The sequence below is a fragment of the Gopherus evgoodei genome, chromosome 6, assembly GCF_007399415.2.
Source record: "Gopherus evgoodei ecotype Sinaloan lineage chromosome 6, rGopEvg1_v1.p, whole genome shotgun sequence".
NCBI classification, from domain to species: Eukaryota; Metazoa; Chordata; order Testudines; family Testudinidae; genus Gopherus; species Gopherus evgoodei.
Window position 1 is genome coordinate 123360697 of NC_044327.1, and position 22072 is coordinate 123382768.

General features: G+C 43.7%; 2 protein-coding genes across 5 annotated transcripts in view; one reads left to right on the forward strand and one right to left on the reverse strand.

Annotated features, from left to right (window-relative positions):
• KATNAL2 (katanin catalytic subunit A1 like 2) overlaps positions 1-12155 on the reverse strand; it is a 57452-nt gene extending 45297 nt beyond the window's left edge. For all 3 annotated transcript variants that reach the window (XM_030567742.1, XM_030567743.1, XM_030567741.1), the window contains exon 1: positions 12009-12155. In XM_030567742.1, the coding sequence (XP_030423602.1) occupies positions 12009-12059 (51 nt within the window). In that variant the 5' untranslated portion in view covers positions 12060-12155. The remainder of the gene's footprint in view (positions 1-12008) is intronic.
• A 259-nt stretch (positions 12156-12414) lies between these two features.
• The window catches only part of PIAS2 (protein inhibitor of activated STAT 2), a 58227-nt gene continuing 48569 nt past the window's right edge, over positions 12415-22072 (forward strand). The window contains exon 1 of one of the 2 annotated variants that reach the window (XM_030566528.1): positions 12415-12586. The gene's annotated coding sequence lies outside the window, so the exon portion shown is untranslated. Of the gene's footprint in view, positions 12587-17880; positions 18056-22072 lie in introns of those variants that run through there. The other variant, XM_030566529.1, reaches the window with a different exon arrangement.

Genomic DNA, 22072 nt, shown 5'->3' on the forward strand with positions numbered 1-22072 from the left:
GACTAGACAACTCCTAAAGCAGAGTGACCAACATAAGGTTTCCCCATAACTCGGGCAAGGAGTCAGTTCCACAGTTACAAATGTTCCTCAGCACAGATACATATGTAAGCAGAGTCAGGATGAGCTCTACCCTGACATCTGGTGGTGAATTATGGCGAGTGTGAAAAAGAACTTAGGGGGCTGATCTGGTTTGCATAGGCACACTCATCCCGCCTAGCATAGCCCACGGCAACCTAAAATGGTCACTTTGACAGCTGAGGGATCCTCAATTTCTCTGTTATTGGGGCAGGAGGAATAAAGTGTTGTTACCCTGATTATGTGAATGAGAGACTATGAACCTGTTTTATGACGACAATCTCACCATCAACTAAATAGCACTCACTAGACAAGGGACATGGGTTCCAACTCAGTGAATTGAGAGAGGTTGGGGATTGGTATGTTTACTTGATGGTATGGGCTCCTTTTGAGGGCCTGGCATGCCAATTGCACCTCTTCCTCTCTCCACTGTTGAAAAGCAGAGCTAATTTTGATTCCATTAGGAATCTAGCTAGAGACTGCTGAGCTGAATTCACTTTGGGCTAATGGTGTACCAGCACTGGGGTTCCCCTACTACAAGCTGAAATTGCTAAAACTACTGAGCTGAGATCACTGAGTGCTTTGTTAACTAGTGGTGGAGCCTGAAGATATATTGCTAAGCAGCTGGCAGAGCAGTTTGCAGGATGGGTGGCGCAGCAAGTGCAGCAGCATGGAGCTGAGCAGTTTGCAGGGATGGCTGGAGGAGTGGAGCAGCTGGTGGAGCAGAGCCATTCGTGGTGAAGGCTGCAGCAGACCTCCACGGAGAGGCAGGGCAGTTGGCCTTGCCCATGTAAGGTGCCCATGTGGGCCCCCCCCTTCCACCCAGGGTGGGGGGGGGATAAAACTCTGCAGATGAACTTTTGAACTCTGGGGTGGCATTGACCAGGGACAGAGACTTTTGGTTGTTGGACTTTGGGGTGATTTGGACTTAAGACCCTGAGGGGAAAAGGACATTGCCAAACTTACTTGGAGATGGGTCTTTTGCTCTTGGTTTGTGTTATGAAGCCTGTTTGTGGTGTTTCCCCAACGTAATGCCACATTGTTTCCCTCCTTTATTAAAAGGATTTTGCTACTCGGACTCCGTGCTTGTGAGAGGAGAAGTATTGCCTCCTAGAGGCGCCTGAGGAGTGGCATGTAATTGTCCTAGGTCACTGGGTGGGGGCTCGAGCCAGTTTTGCATTGCATTATTGAAACAGAACCCCTGGATACTGAACCTAGCCCTTGTTGCTGCCAGCTCAGAGGGGCAGAAGGATTACACATATGAAAGGTCTGAGTAGTATTAATACTTCACAATAAATATTTAAATGGTCCTGATTATCCTGAAGTGCACTACAAAATATTTACATACATAATCACTCAATTGCAGCTACTTCTGTGTGGAGGAGTACTACACAGCATATAGCATAATGCACACTAGCGAGAGGGGAAAGTTTGGCAAAGACATTCACATTTTTTTTTCTGATGCAAAGTGTCACAAGGTCTTTAGTGCCCAAGCAGACCAAATATGCCCTCAGTTTTTAAGATCAACTGTAGGGAATGTATCTTAGAAAGAAGAGGTTGGCCAGCCTGGCTGGGATTTGAACCTGGGGCTAGAGGAAGATCAGATAGCTGCTGGAGTCTGGGTTTAGAAATAAGTTAGTAGCACCAGTTTCCACTAAAGTTTGGAAGGCATCTAAATGTGAACAGTATAACTTTGGCTCTCATTTGGATAAAAAATAAAAATGATATTTATTTAACATCAATATATAATATTTGGAACAAATGATCCTATTTAGTATTTTTTGAATGCAGTGAAATCAGTCCTAAAAAATCACCAAAGGGCTTACTTGTCTAGTAGGGTTTGATCTTTAAGAACGTAATTTCAATGATGGAGACCTGATGCTGTTTGTAAACAATTGCATGTGTCTGATCAGCACGTGCAAATGCCACTTATGCACATACAAATCTGGTATGAATAGTTAAACAAATGAATAGCTAGACTCCTAATTGGACATTGTGTGAATAGAAATGGTATTTACTAGGGCTGTTGACATCAGTTAACTCACGAGTTTAATTTAAAAAAATTAATCGTGATTAATCGCACTGTTAAACAATAGAATACAAATTGAAATTTATTAAATATTTTTGGATATTTTTCTACATTTTCAAATATCTATTTCAATTACTACACTATACAAAGTGTACAGTGCTCACTTTACATTATTTATTACAAATATGTGCACTGTAAAAATGATACAGAAAAGAAATACTATTTTCCAGTTCATCTCATACAAGTACTGGAGTGCAATCTCTTTATCATGAAAGTGCACTTTACAAATGTAGGGGTTTTTTTGTTACATAACTGCACTCAAAAACAAAACAATGCAAAACTTTAGAGCCTACAAGTCTACTCAGTCCTACTTCTTGTTCAGCCAATCGCTCAGCCAAACAAGTTTGTTTACATTTGCAAGAGATAATGCTGCCCCCTTTTTGTTTACAATGTCACCTGAAAGTAAGAATAGACATTCGCATGGCACTGTTGTAGCCAGTGTCGCAAGATATTTACATGCCAGATGCAGTAAAGATTCATATGCCTCTTCATGCTTTGACTATCATTCCAGAGGACAAGCTTCCATGCTGATGATGCTTATTAAAAAAAAGTGTTAATTAAACTTGTGATTGAACTCCTTGAGAGAGAATTGTATGATTCCTGTCTGTGTTTTACCCGCATTCTGCCATATATTTCATGTTATAACCATCTCTGATGATGACCCAGCACAGATTGATTGTTTTAAGAACACTTTCACTGCAAATTTGACAAAATGCAGCAGAGGGCGCCCTGCAGCTGGAGTTGAGCAAATTCCCAAGATGACCAGCAGGAGCCCCCGCACTGGTGACTCTTCAACACTGCTGCAGGCCCAATTCTGTAAATGCTGTTACACATTTGCTTAAATTTTACTCCCAAGAGTGTTCCCATTGAACTAAATGGAACTACTCAAGTCTTAAAGTTAAAAGCATTTGTTTAAGCATTTGCCAGATTGGGACATTGATCTCCAGCTATAGCTAAACTATATACAGGTCTGACAAATATTCCTGCCGCCGGCGGCTCCAGGAACCAGTGCAGCAAGCGCGAGCCTGGGGCGGCAAGCCGTGGGGGGCGCCCTGCTGGTCCCTGCGAGGGCAGCAGTCAGGCATCCTTCGGTGGCTTGCCTGTGGGAGGTCCGCCGGTCTTGCAGATTCGGTGGCAATTCGGCGGCAGGTACACCAAAGCCACAGGACCAGCAGGCCTCCCGCACGCATGCCACCAAAGCCACAGGACCAGAGACCTCCTGCAGGCGCGCTGCAGAAGGAAGCCTGCCTGCCGTGCTTAGGGCGGCAAAAAAAGCTAGAGCCGCAACAGTTCCTGCCTGACTTCAATGGAAGTCTCGTGGTATTTCCAGCATAGATAAGGAGGTGTTAGTACAGTTATATAAGGCACTGGTGAGACCTCACCTGGAATACTGTGTGCAGTTCTGGTCTCCCATGTTTAAAAAGGATGAATTCAAACTGGAACAGGTTCAGAGACGGGCTACTAGGATGATCCGAGGAATGGAAAACTTGTCATATGAAAGGAGACTCAAAGAGCTTGGCTTGTTTAGTCTAGCCAAAAGAAGGTTGAGGGGGGATATGATTGCTCTTTATAAATATATCAGAGGGATTAATATTAGGGAGGGAGAGGAATTATTTACGCTTAGTACCAATGTAGACACAAGAACAAATGGGTATAAACTGGACACCAAGAAGTTTAGACTTGAAATTAGACGAAGGTTTCTAACCATTAGAGGAGTGAAGTTCTGGAACAGCCTTCCAAGGGGAGTAGTGGGGGCAAAAGACATATCTGGCTTTAAGACTAAGCTTGATAAGTTTATGGAAGGAATAGTATGATGGGATAGCTTAATTTTGGCAATCGATCTTTGATCATCAGCAGATAAGTATGCCCAGTGGTCTGTGCTGGAATGTTGGATGGGATGGGATCTGAGTTACTGCAGAGAATTCTTTCCTGAGTGCTGGCTGGTGAGTCTTGCCCACATGCTCAGGGTTTAGCTGATCGCCATATTTGGGGTCGGGAAGGAATTTTCCTCCAGGGCAGATTGGCAGAGGCCCTGGAGGTTTTTCGCCTTCCTCTGCAGCGTGGGGCATGGGTCACTTGCTGGTGGATTTTCTGCAGCTTGAGGTCTTCAAACCACAATTTGAAGACTTCAGTAACTCGGACATAGGTTAGGGGTTTGTTACAGAAGTGGATGGGTGGGGTTCTGTGGCCTGCTTTGTGCAGGGGGTCTGACTAGATGATCACATTAGTCCCTTCCGACCCTAAAGCCTATGAGTCTATGAGTAAAGACCAGTGTATTAGCAAAATAACCCTCCAAAATTTGTGGGGGAAAGAAGGGGATGGAGACTAACAGCTGTAATCCCAAAACATGAAAATTTCTTAACCATGGTCAGGTTTTCTTCGGCCAGAGTTTGGGCTCCAAAATAAGTGGCCTTACTTTTGGAGATACTGAGTACCCCCAGCTTCCACTGAAATCTCTGTGAAGTTAGCTGGAGTGGGGGAGCTCAGCATCTCTGAAAAACCAGACCACTCCCACAGGTGTCTTACCACGGGTGCCTTCAGCTTCCCTTTAGTGTTCCAACAACAACTTCTAGCTCATGACATTAACCAAAGGTTGGATGACCCCAGGGTCTGTGACAGACTCAAGGAAAATATAGATCCTCAGCTGCAGAATTGACAGCAACATCTCCTTATGTACAGTGGACTGCACGTGGGAAGAGCTGAACTGTAGTACTGAGTGCTGTGCTATGTGGCATAACAAGAAGCAGAGAGCTGCAGAGGCACTAATGTGAAATTTCTAAAGATAGCTACAGCACTCGACTCAAGATTTAAGAATCTGAAATGCATTCCAAAATCTAAGAAGGACAAGCTGTGGTGCATGCTTTCAGAAGTCTTAAAAGAGCAAAACTCCAATGCAGAAACTACAGAACCTGAACCACCAAAAAATAAAATCAACCTTCTGCTGGTGGCATCTGACTCAGATGATGAAAATGAACATGCGTCAGTCCGCACTGCTTTGGATTGTTATGGAGCAGAACTCATCATCAGCATGGATGCATGTCCTCTGGAATGGTGGTTGAAGCATGAAGGGACATATGACTCTTTAGCACATCCGGCACCTAAATATCTTGTGACGCCGGCTACAAAAGTGCTATGAGAACGCCTGTTCTCCCTTTCAGGTGACATTGTAAACAAAAAGCAGGCAGCATTATCTCCTGCACATGTAAACAAACTTGTTTTTCTGAGCGATTGGCTGAAGAAGAAGTAGGACTGAGTGGATTTGTAGGCTCTAAAGTTTTAGACTGTTTTATTTTTGAATGTAGGGTTTTTTTGTACTCAATTCTATACTTGTAAGTTCAACTTTCATGCTAAGGAGATGGCCCTAAAGTACTTGTATTTGGTGAACTGAAAAATATTATTTCTTTTGTTTTTTACAGTGCAAATATTTGTAATAAAAAATGAATAAAAAGTGAGCACTCTACACTTTGTATTCTGTTGTAATTGAAATCAATATCTTTGAAAATGTAGAAAACTTCCAAAAATATTTAAATAAATGGCATTCTATTAACAGCTCGATTAATCACAATTAATTTTTTTAATTGCTTGACAACCCTAGTATTTCCACATGAAATCAGGTACAAAATTTGAACCAATTGTATACAAAACCTGAGGATATGTGAAAGTATTCATTTAAAATGGGGCTGTATATTAGAGATGACTCTCAGTGCAGGTTTCACTGTATAACATTTACTATAAATAAAACACCAGTGCTGCGATGCCTTAGGGAGCAATCCTCCCCCTTGTTCCTTAAAAGGCAAAAGGACAGGATAAAACCAGGACTTCTAGCACACTGCCACATTGTTCCCCCAAGAGGTGGGCCCTGTGGCAGAATGGATCCGGAATAGGAAGTGTCCAGCCAAAGTGGTAGAGAATAGAACTGCAGGAGATAAACCCACAAATCCTTGACCTATCCACAATAGAACCCGCCCCTGCGTCCTTTAGTGCCACAGCACTAAATTTCTGCTGCATCTGTTCATCTGGAGCTCACAGACAAGCCACAGAGTTACCACTGTTCATAACTGCTTTAACATTTTAAGTCCCAATAGACATAAAAAAGGAATATGTATGTAAAAGGATAGTTCCCCTTTGTCTCCATTGTCTCCTAGAAGTGTGCTCTACCACAGCAATCACAGAAAGAAGAAAGGTACCAAAACGTGGTTTGGGTGGTCAAACATAGTGCATAGTCAGCCTTCCTCTCCTTGGTTAGATTAGAATTATTCTGCTCCCCTCTGCGCTCTGCAGTATGGAGGGTACCATATGCCTGTAGCAGGAAGAGAGCCTGAGACATAAGCCCTTTTATCTGGGCTAAAGTAGTGGTCAAAGCTTTGCTAATATAAAGCAAAGTCAGCAAGGCTGCAGGCTCTGCCTGCGTACATGCTCACAGAGCCTGGCAGGAACAGGGCTGGTATTGCAAAAAACACACACATTCCTAAGAAAGGATAGGTACAGCACACTCAAACACATTCCAGAAGGATGGTACCAGAACACCCCAATACCAAGTATGGTACAAACACCCCGCAAAAAAATAAAAGGAACATTCTCTTAAAGATGAGGTCAGGATAACTGTATAATGGATAGAGATGTTTTGATCGAACCAACATGTATAAGGTAATGAGTGGTAACAATCCACATCAGGGAGCAGTAACTAATCACGTCAGAGGAGCAATACATATCTTGTTTGTACTGGTATATAAAACTGAGTTTCACAGTGTGTGTCTTTGGCCAACAGAAGGGGCAATGGAAAGTCCTGCCATTCATTGAGCTGCATCCATTGTCATGGGCATACATGTGCTAGTGTAACTGTAGACATTGATCGGGGAGCTAAGACCATGCTTCGCCAACAATAAACTTGGCTGGGTGCCTTTGTACCTTAACGGATATTGTGGTCATTGGGCAGTTCCCTCGAGGTCTGCCATGCCAGCTACGTGCACAGAGCAGGGATGCCACGCAGAGAAAGAACACACACGCAGCCAAACATCTAACAAGAATGCCATTTACCTTCTGACTTATATATTTGAGATAATATCGTCAGTTACTTCATTTTAAAGCTGGTGACTATCCCTTTGTTTGTTCCAGAAGGCTTTTATTAATCTGTAGAAAAACTGGGAGGCAAGGCAGGGGGTCATCACAGCTATTATACTCTTTTCCCTTGGAAGTTTGATTTAAGTGCAGAGCCATCTAGTGGAAGAGAGGGAAATTTTTTTTACATGAAATTTTCCCAGGATTTGAAAGTGTACTTGTTTCTCATTTTACTTAAGTGATGGTGTCTATGCTTAATTTCAGATTTCTAAAGTGAGAAAGATGAGGTAGTTCAAGAAAGAGGTATTAAATTTGCAACCCAAGCGCTAACATGCCCTACTTCTGTTGCCTTGGGAAAGTTACAACTCCCTCTGCCTTAGTTTCCCTGTCCTTAATACAAGTACAATAATACTTGCCTATCTCCAAGTGGCATTGTGAAGATTAATATTTTATAAAGCACTTTGAGAATGAAAAGTGCAGATTATTATTATTAAGCTCTAGTCTGGGGTAATTTGCTAGTACAACCACAAGTGCATTGGCAGGGATGCTGAAAGAGAAGATGGATTAACTTTGTGCCATGTTCTCAGCAAATTAAAACAAACCTTGGCACAGGTGGGATGAGGGATTCTCTCACAGACAGTGTTTTGAAAATACTCTTAAAATTGGAACCCTTTTACAATTCATCCTAGAAGACTTGTCTCTCTGCAATTACAGCTTGAGGGGTAGGAAAGCAGTTGGACTTATTACTACTGGAGATGATTGTAGTGCCCCTTTATATCCATTAGCCAATTGATAGAGCACTTACCCAGGCTGTAGGAGACTCAGATTCAAATCCCCACTCTATCTGACCCCAGGGCTCCCACCTCCCAGGAGAGTGCCTTAACCAAGGAGCTGTAGGCTATTCTGGGGGGATTTGTCCCAGTCTCTCCTGTGGAAGTGGTTCCACTTTATATAAACATATAAATATTCACTGAGCCAGAGACAGCATGAATGACTCTACAACCTAGTGGTTAGCACATTCACACTAGAGACCTAAGATCCCTTCCCATTCCAGTGGCAGCGCCACCTCCTCCACTGTGTCTTGTGCGGGGCCCAATCTGGTAGGCATGCTCTAAGGCTGTTTACATCAGCGCTCCCACTGTTGATTTTGCCAAAAATTCCCCCATGAAGAAGCCTCCTAAAAAATGAAAGGTTAGTTTAGACTCCATGGCCCATTCATTGTTTGTCCTCTGGTGAAACTGACACGAAGAGTGCCACTTGTGCTGATTAATATTGTGGTGTAGAAACCTGTCCACTGAGAACTCAACTAAGGGCTACACAAACAATTAATTTTGCAAGCTGGATTGTGAATCTACCCAGCAAGAGCCTGCTGTGGAGCAACCACTCATGTGGACCCTCCTGAGGCACATTAATGTTCTCTAACCTAGTCCCATTTCAATAATGAATAGATCAAGGCACATGAATGAACTATTAATGCATGTCAGCAGGGTCCTCAGAGGCAGTCCACAACAGGCAATTGAGGGGTGGATTCACCCCCCAGCTTCCCACAAAACTAAATGTCTTTGTAGACAAGCCCTAAGACTACCGAATCATCTCACATAGGGCACCAATGAGCCAATCAGATCATAGCAACTTTCATTCACAATCAACCAACATTGGATCAGAACCAAAAATACAGAGATGCAAGCCTCTGATCCCAATCCTGTGATGTGCTGATGAACCACGCTGAAGTCAAGAGGAGTTGAAGCCAATGAAAAACGTACAGGATGGATTTTCTATTGCATAACAAATCTAGTGAACCACTCAGTCAGCCCACCCGGTCTTTTCCGTACAAGAAGACAGCCTGAAAGCAAACTCTGACAAACTACTATCACACCAGGGACTTCAGTTCTGGATAGCAAGGAAGTGGTAAATCTTATACATGTGTGAAAGAAAAGGAGCACTTACAAGCAAAAAGTTATTTAAAATTCAGTTTAGCTTTATAGTGATTTAGCCTTGCTGTTTAATTAGTATGCTATTTAGAATGGCATGTTGTTTATAGTCATTGGTATTTCAATAGATGTTTAAGTGTTTAAAGTTTAATAAGCGCCTATTCTTAGAACAACAAAAATGTGCATAATTACATTTTCAATTACTACAGAGAATTTTTTGGGTCCAAGCAATTAATAAAAGCTTAAGGCATTTAAACATGATCTTGTTTTAAAAGCTAAATAGTTGAGCACTACACTAATTAGCTCCAACACTTAGGTTTTTTTTTCTAAATTAACAGAATAAAAATGTCATGTATTCATTCCTTTGTAGCTGATAAAGACACGAGTTTGTAAACCAGTTTAATTTTAAAACTGAACTGTTCCCATATTTAATTCCAAATCGTTTTTTTAAAAAAGGTACAGGTTATGGTCAAATTAGTTTCTTGCGTAGCTCCACTGATTTCAGGGACTTCAGTGTAACTCCACATACACTGGAGATTAATTTAACTAGAATTCTTCATTATTATTTGATCCTAATTTTCTACATTATAATGTATATTACATATAAAAATTAAAAGTACTAGTTGCAAAGTACTTCACTCAAAAGACAGAAAGTGCCAGATATACATTTGCCCTTGCCACTTTAATTGTGGGCCTGTGTGCATGAATCCTATGCACTGAATAAGGCAACGGTCTGGCAGAAAAAAATACTAAGTGATCTAGTAATTAAAGATTGTATCATAATACATGTACACGAAGAACCTGAATTAAAGTCACACGGACAACCATAAACCTGACATTTCCTAACTTTCTAATCCTTGACTTTCTAAATAAGACAATCTAAATAACTTTATTGTACCAGCCTAAAAAAACCCAGGAAATTACACACAAATAAAGGAAAAGGGTAAAAACAAATTACATTATGTAACAACCCTCCGTCATATATCAGCAGGGTGCAATCCAGAAACTTTAGGATTGTAGCACAACCTCAACCACTTGAGCTACAGGCCTTGCTAAGGCAGCGGTCCCTAAGCGTGCCTCCCTAGGGGAGTATGGAGGAACATTTAGGGGGCATAATGGGGCCTGGACCAGCCCCTATGCGGGGCAGGGAAGGAGCACCACTCAGCATTGCTCTGCCCCTAGCTCTGCTCCAGCCCCGCCCCCAGCCACAGCTCTGGCCCCGGCCTCAGCCCCCAGCTCTACTCCTGGCCCTGGCACCCACCTGTGGCTTCAGCCCCCACTCCTGGTCCTGTGCTCTAGGCCCCACAACTTTGGACCTAGCTCTTAACCACAGCTCGTGGGGGGCGGGGGTGCAGACGAGTTAAAGCGGGGGTGTGGCCATAAAAGTTTGGGGTTCACTGAGCTAAGGCCAGGGTACGTCTACGCTGAAGCTGGTGGTATAATTTCCAGGTCAGGCAGAGGTACATATTCTAGTTTTGATCAAACTAGAGCATAAAAATGGCAGCCTTGCTGTGAACAAGCTGCTTGATTATTTAAAGAGGACTAGACTGTACCTGGCTGGCTATCCCATGTCACTGCCTATTCTACTGCAGCTACATTGCTACTGTTAGCACTCTACTTTGATCAAAGTTAGCTCATGTACATCTACCGGAGATGGAAATTACATCTCCAGCTGCAGGATACCTTTCATTAGCTAGTAGCAGGACAAAGCTGTTATCCCAGAGGGAGGACAGGCCACTAAGGACACCCTTGCCTGGCTCCTTTTCTGTTCTCTCCCTTCAGCAGTGAGGGAATCCTACCCCAATCAGTGCCTCAAGGGCGGAGGGAGGGGCTTGACCCAGTTCTCTCCTCTCCCCCACCTTCAGGAATTATGAGAGCTTCTGCCCCATCTGGTGCCCCCAGAGGTGTCCAGTTCTGGGTGCCACATTTCAGGAAATGTGGATAAATTGGAGAAAGTACAGGGAAGAGCAACAAAAATGATTAAAGGTCTAGAAGACATGTCCTATGGGGCAAGATTGAAAAAAATGGGTTTGTTTAGTGTGGAGAAGAGAAGACTGAGAGGGGATATGATAACAATTTTCAAGTATATAAACAGTTGTTACAAGGAGGAGGGAGAAAAATGGTTCTTCTTAACCTCTGAGGATAGGACAAGAAGCAATAGGCAGTTTACGTTGGACATTAGGAAAAACTTCCTATCAGAGTGGTGAAGCACTGGAATAAATTGCCTAGGGAGGCTGTGGAAGCTCCATCATTGGGGATTTTTAAGAGGTTGGACAAACACCGGCCAGGGATGGATAATACCTAGTCCTGCCACGAGTGCAGGGGACTGGACTAGATGGCCTCCCGAGGGCCCTTCCAGTTCTATGATTCGAAAGCTAGAGATAGGTGCCCCTGGAATTTTCAAGAACTCCCATGGTCCCTCCCCCTTTTGTGTCCGGGGGGGGTAGGATGGTGGGTCCCCCCCTCCGTTTGTCTGCGGGGAGCGAGGGGAAGTGATCAAAGGGCGAAGTGGCGGGTCTCTGCTTTAGCAGGAGGGTGGATTCCCACAGGTGCAGGGAGAGAAGGGATTTCCTCACGCATGGGCGGTAAGGCCAGACACCGCCCACGCCTCAGGACTGAGCAGACTCCCCTTTACGGAGGGCGCTGAGTCTCTGCTCCGCCTCGCCAGCAACAAGCAACCCGCGGCCAGGAGCCCACGCCGCCCCGCGCCTGCGCATTGGCTGAGACCTCCCTCTCTGTTGAGGCCTCCTCCTGCCGGCACGACGGTCTCTCCTGCCCATGCGCGGTAATGGCGCCTCCAACCGCCCGGTCTCCATAGTAACGGAGAAGCGCAGCGGTCTCTCTGCAGCACTCACCGCCTCCTTGGCCCGGTGGGTGGTCTTCAGCGTCTGGTAGGAAAGCTCCATGGGTGCGGGCTATGCGAGGAAAGGCCCACCTCGCTCACGGCACGGGCGGGAGAGTATAACCCGCTCGGGGACGCGGGACAGCCACCCCACAGCGCCTCATCCGCACAGCGCACAGGGGGAGGGTCTGTCTGAAGATCTGACCAATCAGCGGGCGCTGTCCGCAGCCCTAACCTGTCAGAGCACCGGGAGGTGGGGAGCGGGGTGAGAATTGTCCAATCAAAAAATGGGTTTGCTTGACAATCTGGCCAATCGTCATATAGGGAGGCAGGGCCCGCCTGTAAAACTGACCAATCACCACATACGGCAGTGGCGAGGCTCGTTTTGTAGCTACTGAGGAAGTGAGTAGGTGGTTGCGCTGTGAACTTGAGGCGCGGAAGTTCCCCGCTGCTCTGCCTGGCTGGCTACCCCGTGCTCCGATTCGCCCCCTTTGCCACGTTTTAACCCCCGTCAAAAGCAGTCCGCAGAACCCCCCGGGGCAGGGTGAAGGGCAGTGGCTTCAGCAGATGTACTGAGCATGCTCAGTGCACGTAAGTAGCGCATTGCTCCGCAGGGCAATATCCGGCCTACGCTACAGCGGCTGTTGCTGCTGGCGCGGGGCAGGACCCGGCGACCCGCCCTCTCGGAGGCTTGGAAAGCACCCAGTGGGCACTGCCAGGAAAAAGTAACCTGCTAGTTCCCTTTCTCGCCGGGCGCCTTCCTATGGCCTGGGGCACCGGTCTGAGTGTGTGTGTCCACCCCCCGCCTTCAGCTCCGTGCCCGGCTCTACCCTGCCATTAGCTCCGTGCCCAGCTGTGCAATGCCATTAACTCCAAGCCCAGCCCTACAATGCCATTAGTTCCATGTCCGGCCCCACATCATGGCACGTGCTGATCAGTGTAGGACCCCTGTCAACATGTTCCCACCCTGCCTTTAGCTCCCCTTGTGGCAGGGCATGTTCTGATGGCTCTGGAACACATCTCCGAAGGTGCTCACCCCACGTTTTCATCCTCTGTCCATAGCAGGGTATATTCAGAAGGATATGGGACACCTCTCAGAACATGCCCACCCTTACAAACCACCACTTGCACCTGATAAACTAGCTGTTGTTTGCCATCTGAGGAGGTGTGGAGCCAGAGAGATTAGTGGGTGAAGGAGGTTTTTCTGATGGGAGGTAATATGGGGGATGTGGCTGAGGCAGGTAGGAGTAGGGCCGAGGATAATTTGAGGGACATAAATGGGGGGAAGCGTGGGAGTGTGCCTCGATCGATGATACCTAGGGGGCACGGCAGCTGAATCGGTTTAGGACAGTGCAAACACAGATGACATGTAGTTATCCAAAGATAATTGATCCCGGTGGGTGTGGATGCACTGAACCAATTGAATATAAAACAAGTTCAATAAAACTGGTGGCTTAATTAAAAATGTTTCAGGTCACTAGCATAGACAAGGCCCTAATGGTAAAGCCAATCCTAAATCTCTAGTTTGCATCAGATAAGATTGCTGCTTGGTAGTTGAAAATCAAAACCGCTATTTATAGAAAGACCTGGAGTTCTACTCACTGAATGAAGATTCTGAAACAATGGCAGGTATTTCTAACAACTTTTAAAAAAGGAATCTTCAAAATACATTGTAGCTATAACTTTACTGAAAGCTGTAGGTAAAATTGCAAAATGGTTTCAATTATGCCATTCCCATTAAATTCTGAAAAGTTTTCCTTTAGGGATGAAACTGCTCATATTTGGCCTCAGGCTGAAGGCTGATTTTGTTTGTTCAGTAAGAAGTAAAAACTATATTCTCTTCCCATTTAAAAGAACATGAATCATGTTTTCTTTATTATTAGCCAGAGCTACAGCAAAACCTGCTATAGTATGAAAAATTGCATGTATAAAATAGTACCTATTGAATATTGCCTTTGCAAGTTGTAGAAGACAATGTTTGAAAAAGAATAAGATACCATCTAGGTAGGGCGACCAGAAGTCCCTATTTTTGTCTTTTTCTTATATAGGCTCTGATTACTCCCCACCCCCATCCCGATTTTTCACACTTGCTGTCTGTTCACACTACTAAGAAGAAATGGGCATTTAAGACTGGCTTGTTGATTTTTAACAATGCCTGAGCAGGCCTGTTTGCTTCATTGTAATATCACTTTTGTATATTTTTCTCTCCATCCAGCTGGACAGAGGTAGGGCTGATAATAGGATTAAACTATACAAGATTGAGAATAGACTGCTAAGTGGTTTCAAACCCCCTCTCCCCGCCTCAAAAAACAAACCTTGACAACTGGTATAGGAGAAATTTCAGGAGTGAAAGTATTGTGGCTTTAGCAATTTTTTTGGTGTGTAACCATACCTCTACAAATTCTGATTTTTTTTAAGGCCCTGATCCTTTGAGCACATGTATAGTCCCATTTACTCTAATGGAACTGTAGGGTTATTTAAAGGAAAGCACACGTGTAAATATTTACAGGATTGTGGCATCTATTTCTTTCTCCTTCCATCATGAGAATAGGAGTCCCAGTGAAAATTAATATATTGCAGTCCCCTTAATTCAGCCTAGCAGAAAATATCTCCAATCAAGCAGACATGGGAACTCAACAGGTTCTCTCATTTCATACTAATGGGATGTGAGCCTGGAAGCATAATTGGAATCCCATGAGTACTAACGTTGTACATAGGAATTTCACTTTAAGAATGATGAAAATAAAAAACCCAAGCACAGCAGTTAAAAGGTAACAAACTTACTCTGCTGCAACATTAAGGTTGTAAAGTTGAACTCAATACAGAGGTTAACATTAATGTGGTCCACATTGCACACCAAGTATGTTTTATTGTCTGAGTCTAGTAAATAGATATGCATTAAACTACACACTTAGCAGGAATGAAAATACACTGCAATATAATTAAATTAATATTCCTGGAAGAACGTTAACTTCTGTATTTCCTTATTTTGAATAGTCCTGCCATAACCATTACTTTGCATTAAAATATTTTTTGCATTTAATATAGCTTGCTCAATATATGTTTTAGATATGGCATTAAAACTAAGGATATCCCTCCTAACTCACCAGGTAAAAGGATGTTTGTAAAGAAGCCAAAGCTAATGAGTGGTGTTTTGTAATTGGCGTATTAATCATGTCATCTCTACACATGCAGGTTAAAATGCCATCTTGTAAATTTTGTTCTTTTAATGGTCAAAAATGGACTGCCACTAGAGCTATTTCCTATCCATTTGGTCCCCAGCAGGTGTATTTACTTGATGCAGAGACCATGCATCTTGGGGTGCCTCACTGGGAAAAAGTGCGACTCCCTCTTCAGGGTGGCCACCAGCATGACCACATCACCTATCTTAGTCTGAGCAGCAGTCTGGCGGTCCTGCTTAGAATGCAAAGCAGTAATGATCTATCACAGTCTGTGCAGCTCATTTCATATGCACAGTCCACGTGCCCCAGTGAAGCAGTGAGCCTCTACATGCTGCCTTTATAATCCCTCTATCTGCCACGCCATGGTCTTGTTCTGGTTCACCAAGACCTCAATGCATTCCCAGGGATTTTACTCCTGTGAGTCCTGGCCAACACCATCCGGATTAGGTATGGGATCCGCTAGCCTATCAGATCCTCTTTAGGGGCGACATGGGACAAGCACAAATGGGTGGCTGTGGAACTGCTCTAGTGCCAGTATTGAGAGATGCCATTAGACAGATTTAGTCCTGTGGTGTCAGAGCCTTGCTCTGATGACAGGTATCTGCATCGCTGCTTGTGGATAGTGATAGCTGGTTGGGTGGCAGGAGCAGGTCATCTGGTGTGGTGTTTGGCATACTTCTAAGGGAGCTCAGTGGTCAGGGGATGGGGATGGTGTGATGTCTGCAAGAGAGTAAACATACTTTGCTAAGTCTGTGCTTGATTTTAGTGGTGCAAGATCAGCCCCAACACCTAGTGGTTCAGGATCCATGGACTCATGCAGTAATGACATATGGCATTTACATACAGTTAGGACTATCCTTAGGCTGCTTTCCCGGGATGGGAGAAGGGGGCATGCCCTGGGGTACTGGACAGTATATTGCAATAGTGGGCAGTGGGACATATAACGGGTGCATCCATGGCCTGGAAACTGGGTTGATGTGACTGTTCACCATTAAAGTGCATTGCACTCTCCTACTCACTATGGGCTGCTGTCAATACTTGCACATGCCCAGTGGGTCACAATGCTAGCTCCCCCTCCCCATGGAAGACATCACAGGCCTAGTGGAGCTAGCCACTTGTGTAGGTATTTTGGCAGCTGGTTGCTCTGGCCCTTGCGAGGTAGGCACCTATGCACTTTTGAAAATCCCACCCAGAGTCTACCTGCATCTTTCGGTGCTTAAATACCTTTTGAAAATCTGGTCCTAACTCTCTGATGGAGGGAAGAGCCATGAATAAATCATTCACAAAAAACTCTGTGGACTCATACACGTACACAGCAAGTGAGGCTATTTCCTATGCTGTAAAGTGTTTATGAAAGTTCAAACCCCTATCTTGCAACTGGTTCTGCATGAGCAAGTCCCACAGGCTCAGGGTTGCAGTGGGCAATTTAGTGGTTTACTAGGAAGTGGGCAATCAGGTAATCCAGGCCCTAAATCTAGGGTGTGTAGAGAGGAAAAACATACCAAACAATGTAATAGAAATATTTTAATTAAATTAATAATGTAATAACAATTGTATTTCTTGTCATTAAACAGTCTCTTGTTTTGTTTGTAACCAGTACTTTGGAGTACTGTGCTAGTGTATTGAGAACAGGAAAGTAAAACAGGGCACGCTTCTTTGTCAAAGCCAATCAACTGACAAAAAGTAAGCAGTGAATAGTAAATTTAGATTGTTTCATTTTAAGCTGTTACTATTAGTACTATAACCAAGAAAGCATTACTTTAACCTGATAACATGCCTTTAGAACTATATGGATTTTTATTGGCTGGTACAACAGATAGAGAGTAGAGTTATACTGCTGCCTGCCATTTCTAAGCTTTGTTGTGCCAATTATCAGGGCTACAGGTTATTCCAGGAATAAGGCATAATGGGTGTCTTTCCAACAAAAATTAAATTTTCTTCAGCTATAGATAACAGAAGAATAAAGCTTACAATAGGCAGAGCACAAACTGAAACCACAGACAGTAGGCCTGATTCTCCACCAGGCTTTACCTTGGGTAGTTGTTAACACCTGTGTAAAGAGGGTGTTAAATGATACTAAATTAGAATTCTCTCACTTTCGTTGGTGCTAATATGTTCTACTCTCTTTGCACAAGTGTAACAAGATAATGAATCTGACTCAACTTGCAGCTTAAAGGTTAAACATCTGTATGGTTAAACATAGTGAACCCCATCCTGTACTTGTTTCAACTGCAAAACACAGCCTGTCCCTCCTGTTAGTTTGTAGTCATTATCCATATACCTGTGATCAGTAAGGCTAGAGAACACAGAAGTTTGTTAGGGTGTAAGGCTAATAAGCCTAATTTGTTAGATTGCTGTGAGCAGCTGTGGAGTTTCTAACTGCTTAGCCCAGGGCTTAAACCCTGGTTTGCAGGCACCACCTAGGCTTTACTCATGCTATCAATATTTTGTTAGGTAACAAAGCCATGGGAGAGTCAGTATTCACCAGCGTGCATGGCAAATGGCCTTGAAAAGATTATTATTATTAAGCTAATGATGTATTTCTCTATTAACAAGCCTATCCCTATGAGGGGAGAGAGCACCCCAGTTCTAGAGGCTTAACTCCCCAGTTTGAGCAATGTTTGTATAGAAAACCCTGCAGTTCTGGCTTCCTTCTAGTAAGAGGTACTGAGGGGCTGCTTTTCTGATGGCTACTTCACAGCAAGGCACAGTGTCTGCTCCACAGATAGCTGTCTCCTCATCTTGCTCTGTGCCTTTAATTACAAAACAAGAGAGGACAGAAGGAGGAAGTGTGGGAGATGCTCCTGAGGCAGGGGCCTCCAAGAGGCTGAGAAGAAGGAGGAGGTGGAAGAAGCTGCCAAGAAAAGTCACCGTTGAGGTAAGCATGTTTAAAGCTTAGATGAGGGGTTGGATGGGGAGCTGAAGTCCTAGTAGGCTGCTGGGGGTGGCAAAGGCTCAGGGTGGCTGAATATCTGGGAGTGATGGCTAGGGAATGCCTTTGTCTGTGGGGATACTGAAAGGCTGGGACTTGTTCGTATGCACAAGGGATAGGTTGAAATTCTTTGGGGATGCTGAAGGGCTGATGCACCAGGAAGGGGGAGAACCCCCAGAAATAGAAAATTGAAAGACAGCCCTGGGGTAGGAAGAGAATGGGGCAAGACCTTGAGTGCAAGGAAGAATGTGACTGGGTGGGTTCCCTGAGAAGGTGGGGAGCAGGAAATGAGAAGGGGGGGAAGGGAAAAGGGGAGACTGGGAGGAGGACCCTGGAGGGGGAAGAACACTTGTGAAAAGAAGAGAGTGGGATCTGGGGAGGGAAAGAACATTGCAGGAGGTGGTAAGTGGGGAGGTCTGTGAAGAGAGGGAATAGAAAGGGCTGGGGAGGAAGATTGGAGAACAGAGGGGAGAGGGAGGAAGGGTTGAAAGGAAGAGTTAACAAGCGGGATATGAAGCCAAAAGAAAAATGGGAGACAGCAGACTGGAAAGAAAGGTAGACTAACTTTATTTCTTATTGTCTTATAACATGTTAGATGTCAAAACATTCCAAAAACAGTCTGCTTGCTTATATAGCTCACCTGACATTGGGAAATGTGATTCTAAAGGTTGCTGGGTCGATAGATGTGGCTGTGAATTGGAAGAGGATAGAGAAGCTTGGCTTTCCTCTGTGTGAGGGAGAAAATATCCTGCTTTGGTGTCTTTTATATCTCTGATTCTGTCTTGAATATGTTTGTTTCCATATGCAGCTGAAGGGAAAAATATGAGGTGCAATGCAGGGGATGGCAGGGTCTAACATAAGAATGGCCATGCTCGGTGAGGTCAGTTGTCCATCTATCCTAATATGCTGCACTCTGACAGTAACCAGTGCCTGATGCTTCAGAGAGACTGAACAGAACAGGGCAATTATCAAGTGATCCTTCCCCTCTCATCCAGTCCCAGCTTCTGGCAGTCTGAGGTTTAGGGACCCCCAGAGCATGGGATTGCATCCCTGACTATTTTGGCTAATAGTCACTGATGGATCTAACCTCCACGAATAAGGTCTGGTTTGGTTGGTTGGGCTGCATGATGTGTGTGTAACGGTCTAACTGAACCTAACTTTTTGCACTAGCAACTTATTCTAGTACAGAATTTCATATGCTACATGGGTCTATTCAGTTCACTATCTTGAATTTTTGAGTCAGATTATGGTAGGTTGTGCAGAAGGGATGGGACAAGGGCACCAGGAGCCTTCCTTCCCCTAGGCTAGCCACAATGGGCTCGTCTTTGCTTAAATAAATAAATTACTAAATCGGGTTGTGTTATGACAATCTTGAAGAGTTGTGGCAACTAACATTGTTAAACATCAGAGTTTACAGTCAGTAGACAGGGCAAGTTGTCCCTAATCATGGTTAAACCTTGATGGAACCATGAGGTCTATCTGCAACCAGCTGATATGATGCTAAACACAAAGGTCCCTGTTTGAACTGATTGCAGATTTGTGTTTAATACTGAATTAATGTGACTCCTCAAGATTATAACATGAAGCAATCTTCTAGAGTTGTGGATACCAGTGTGACTAGAGAGTATAAATGGAGTATATGGCATAGCACTACCAGGCTCCCCAAAAGATCAAGGACGGTGCAATGTTTGCAGTCTTCAATGGTCAGCAGAGCTGATTGGACTTGAGTAGGGATTTGCATGTTGTCCTCTGTCCCAGGGCTGTGGAACTCTCGCTTCAGCATGCACTTCCCCAGAAGAGTTAGCCAGAATTCTTCCTGACCGCACTTGTTGCAGCATGGCCTGCTGCACAGGCTCTAGCTAACTCATATAGTCTAAAGCCGTTTGTTTTGAAATGTTTTTTAAAAACTATTTGTATATTTGTTACAAGCTTAAAATTAAAGTGCAACTTCTTGCTCACTGCAGGAAACTTTGGAATTTCAAAACCTTCTGGGTCAGGAAGCCTATATCTTTCCCTTTTTAATGCCTCTCTGTGTCTTCTCAGTCTCGCTACTTGAGCTGGTCTGGTTGCTTGCCTGTTTGTTGGCTCCATTCTTGCCTTTTAATAAATCAGTTTGATTTAACAGCAACATTGCCAACAAAACTGAATATTGTGACTAGGCAATTACTGTAACTAGATAATTATCTCTGGCTGCTTTTGAAAATATGTATTTGAGTTGCACCTCAATGTGTGTGTTGCTGTAAATGTCTCAGCATTTCCTTTGCAGCAGGAGATCCATTATTCTGTTTCAAAGTTTACTGCCAGTGACATTTTTTTCTACATTTTATTAATAAAAAAAAATGTATCTCTATCACTTCTGTTGTGATGAGACTTATCTGATAGTAAATGGATAAAACTGAGAGCAATGAAATTTATGGGATAATAATTCCAATATATATAGATATTGCACTTTAACATGTTTGGACTTATGGTAGCTATGCTACCTTCCCTCACATAAATAAAATATCACTTCATATAAACAAAAATTCAATAGTTGGAGCACACACTTCTGTCCAAAAGAATAATAAATACTCCTGTTAAGGCGCTGGACAGGGATTCAGGAGATCTGGATTCTAATATTGGCTCTGCCACAGACTTCCTCTTTGATGTTGGGCAAGTTACTTAATTTCTTTGCTTCTATTGCCCTTCTGTAAAATAGGCTAGTATGTCAATAGATACTACAGTGCTGGAGAGGTCATAGGTAAGACTAGAAATAAAGCCTTAGATAAAATATGGATAAATGCATTCTGCACCCATATGTTGTAAGACTTGTTAGAAATTAAGAGTTTCTTTGGTAAATGTTTGACAGTTGTGGTGGCTGAAATCCTCTATCCACAGAACAGGTACAGTGTTAGTGCAAGCTTCCTTATATGTGCTACCACTTCCTTTGATATGCCTCAGTCCAGATCTGGAAGGATGGTTTGTGGGGCGAGGCGGTAGTTTTGTTTTTTTCTGATTCCACAGACAATAGTGCCAAATAACTCCTAGTCTTCTGGCTTTTGGGATCTGAGTGCTTATTGACTAAGAACTGAATTCACCAAATGGACAACCAACACTTTTCAGTCATTATTTATCTGGACTAGATTTGAACTAGAGCTAGTTCAAGACTAGCTACTTAAGATTTTTGTTGTGCTTATCTTTCCATCTTGTCAAACAAGATTTATAAGTCTTGTGCATTCTGTGATTTTTCTACTTCAGTTGTAAGCTTTCTGGGGCAGAGACATCTTTTAAAATATGTTCTATGAACAAATGGCCCTGATCCATGACTGGGGCCCCTAGGTACTGCTGCAGTACAAATACATAATGATTTTGAGGAAGACTCCATTGTGAATTAGTTAAAAAGCATTTTTAAAGTATTTCCCTATTACCGCATATAGGGGTAGGTTACTCTTTTGAAAACAACTATCTTGTATATTTCTAAAACGTCTTTTATTGTGGTATGAGATACAATATACAACACTTTTAAAGGTTTATGGGGCTTTACAAACATATATGGTGATGTTCCCTGACTAGTCCAAGACAAGAGAATGGACAGTAGTTCAGAAGAGGAAGGGTTTGAAGATGAGGGATTGGTAGAAGTGGTGGATTTTATAGGAAGATATTCCAGGCATAGGGGGCAATTTATGGTGTGATGTGGTAGAATTTAGATTGTAAATGGTTTAGGGCAGGGACTGTCTCTTGTTATATGTCCACATAGCACCTAGAATACTTTGGGTGCCATATACAATCAAGAATAGTTATTTGGAGGTTGTGTTGTGGTGATATTCTGGGAGAGTGGGACAGTAAGTGATCCTGTGCAGATGGTGGTGTGAGGGGAAGCCAAGTGTTGAACTAGACTGCAACACTGTAGTGGGGTCATGGGGGGCCAGGCCATGATGCTGTATAAAGGCCACATAATATGGAGGGACAGTGCCTAGTGGAGAA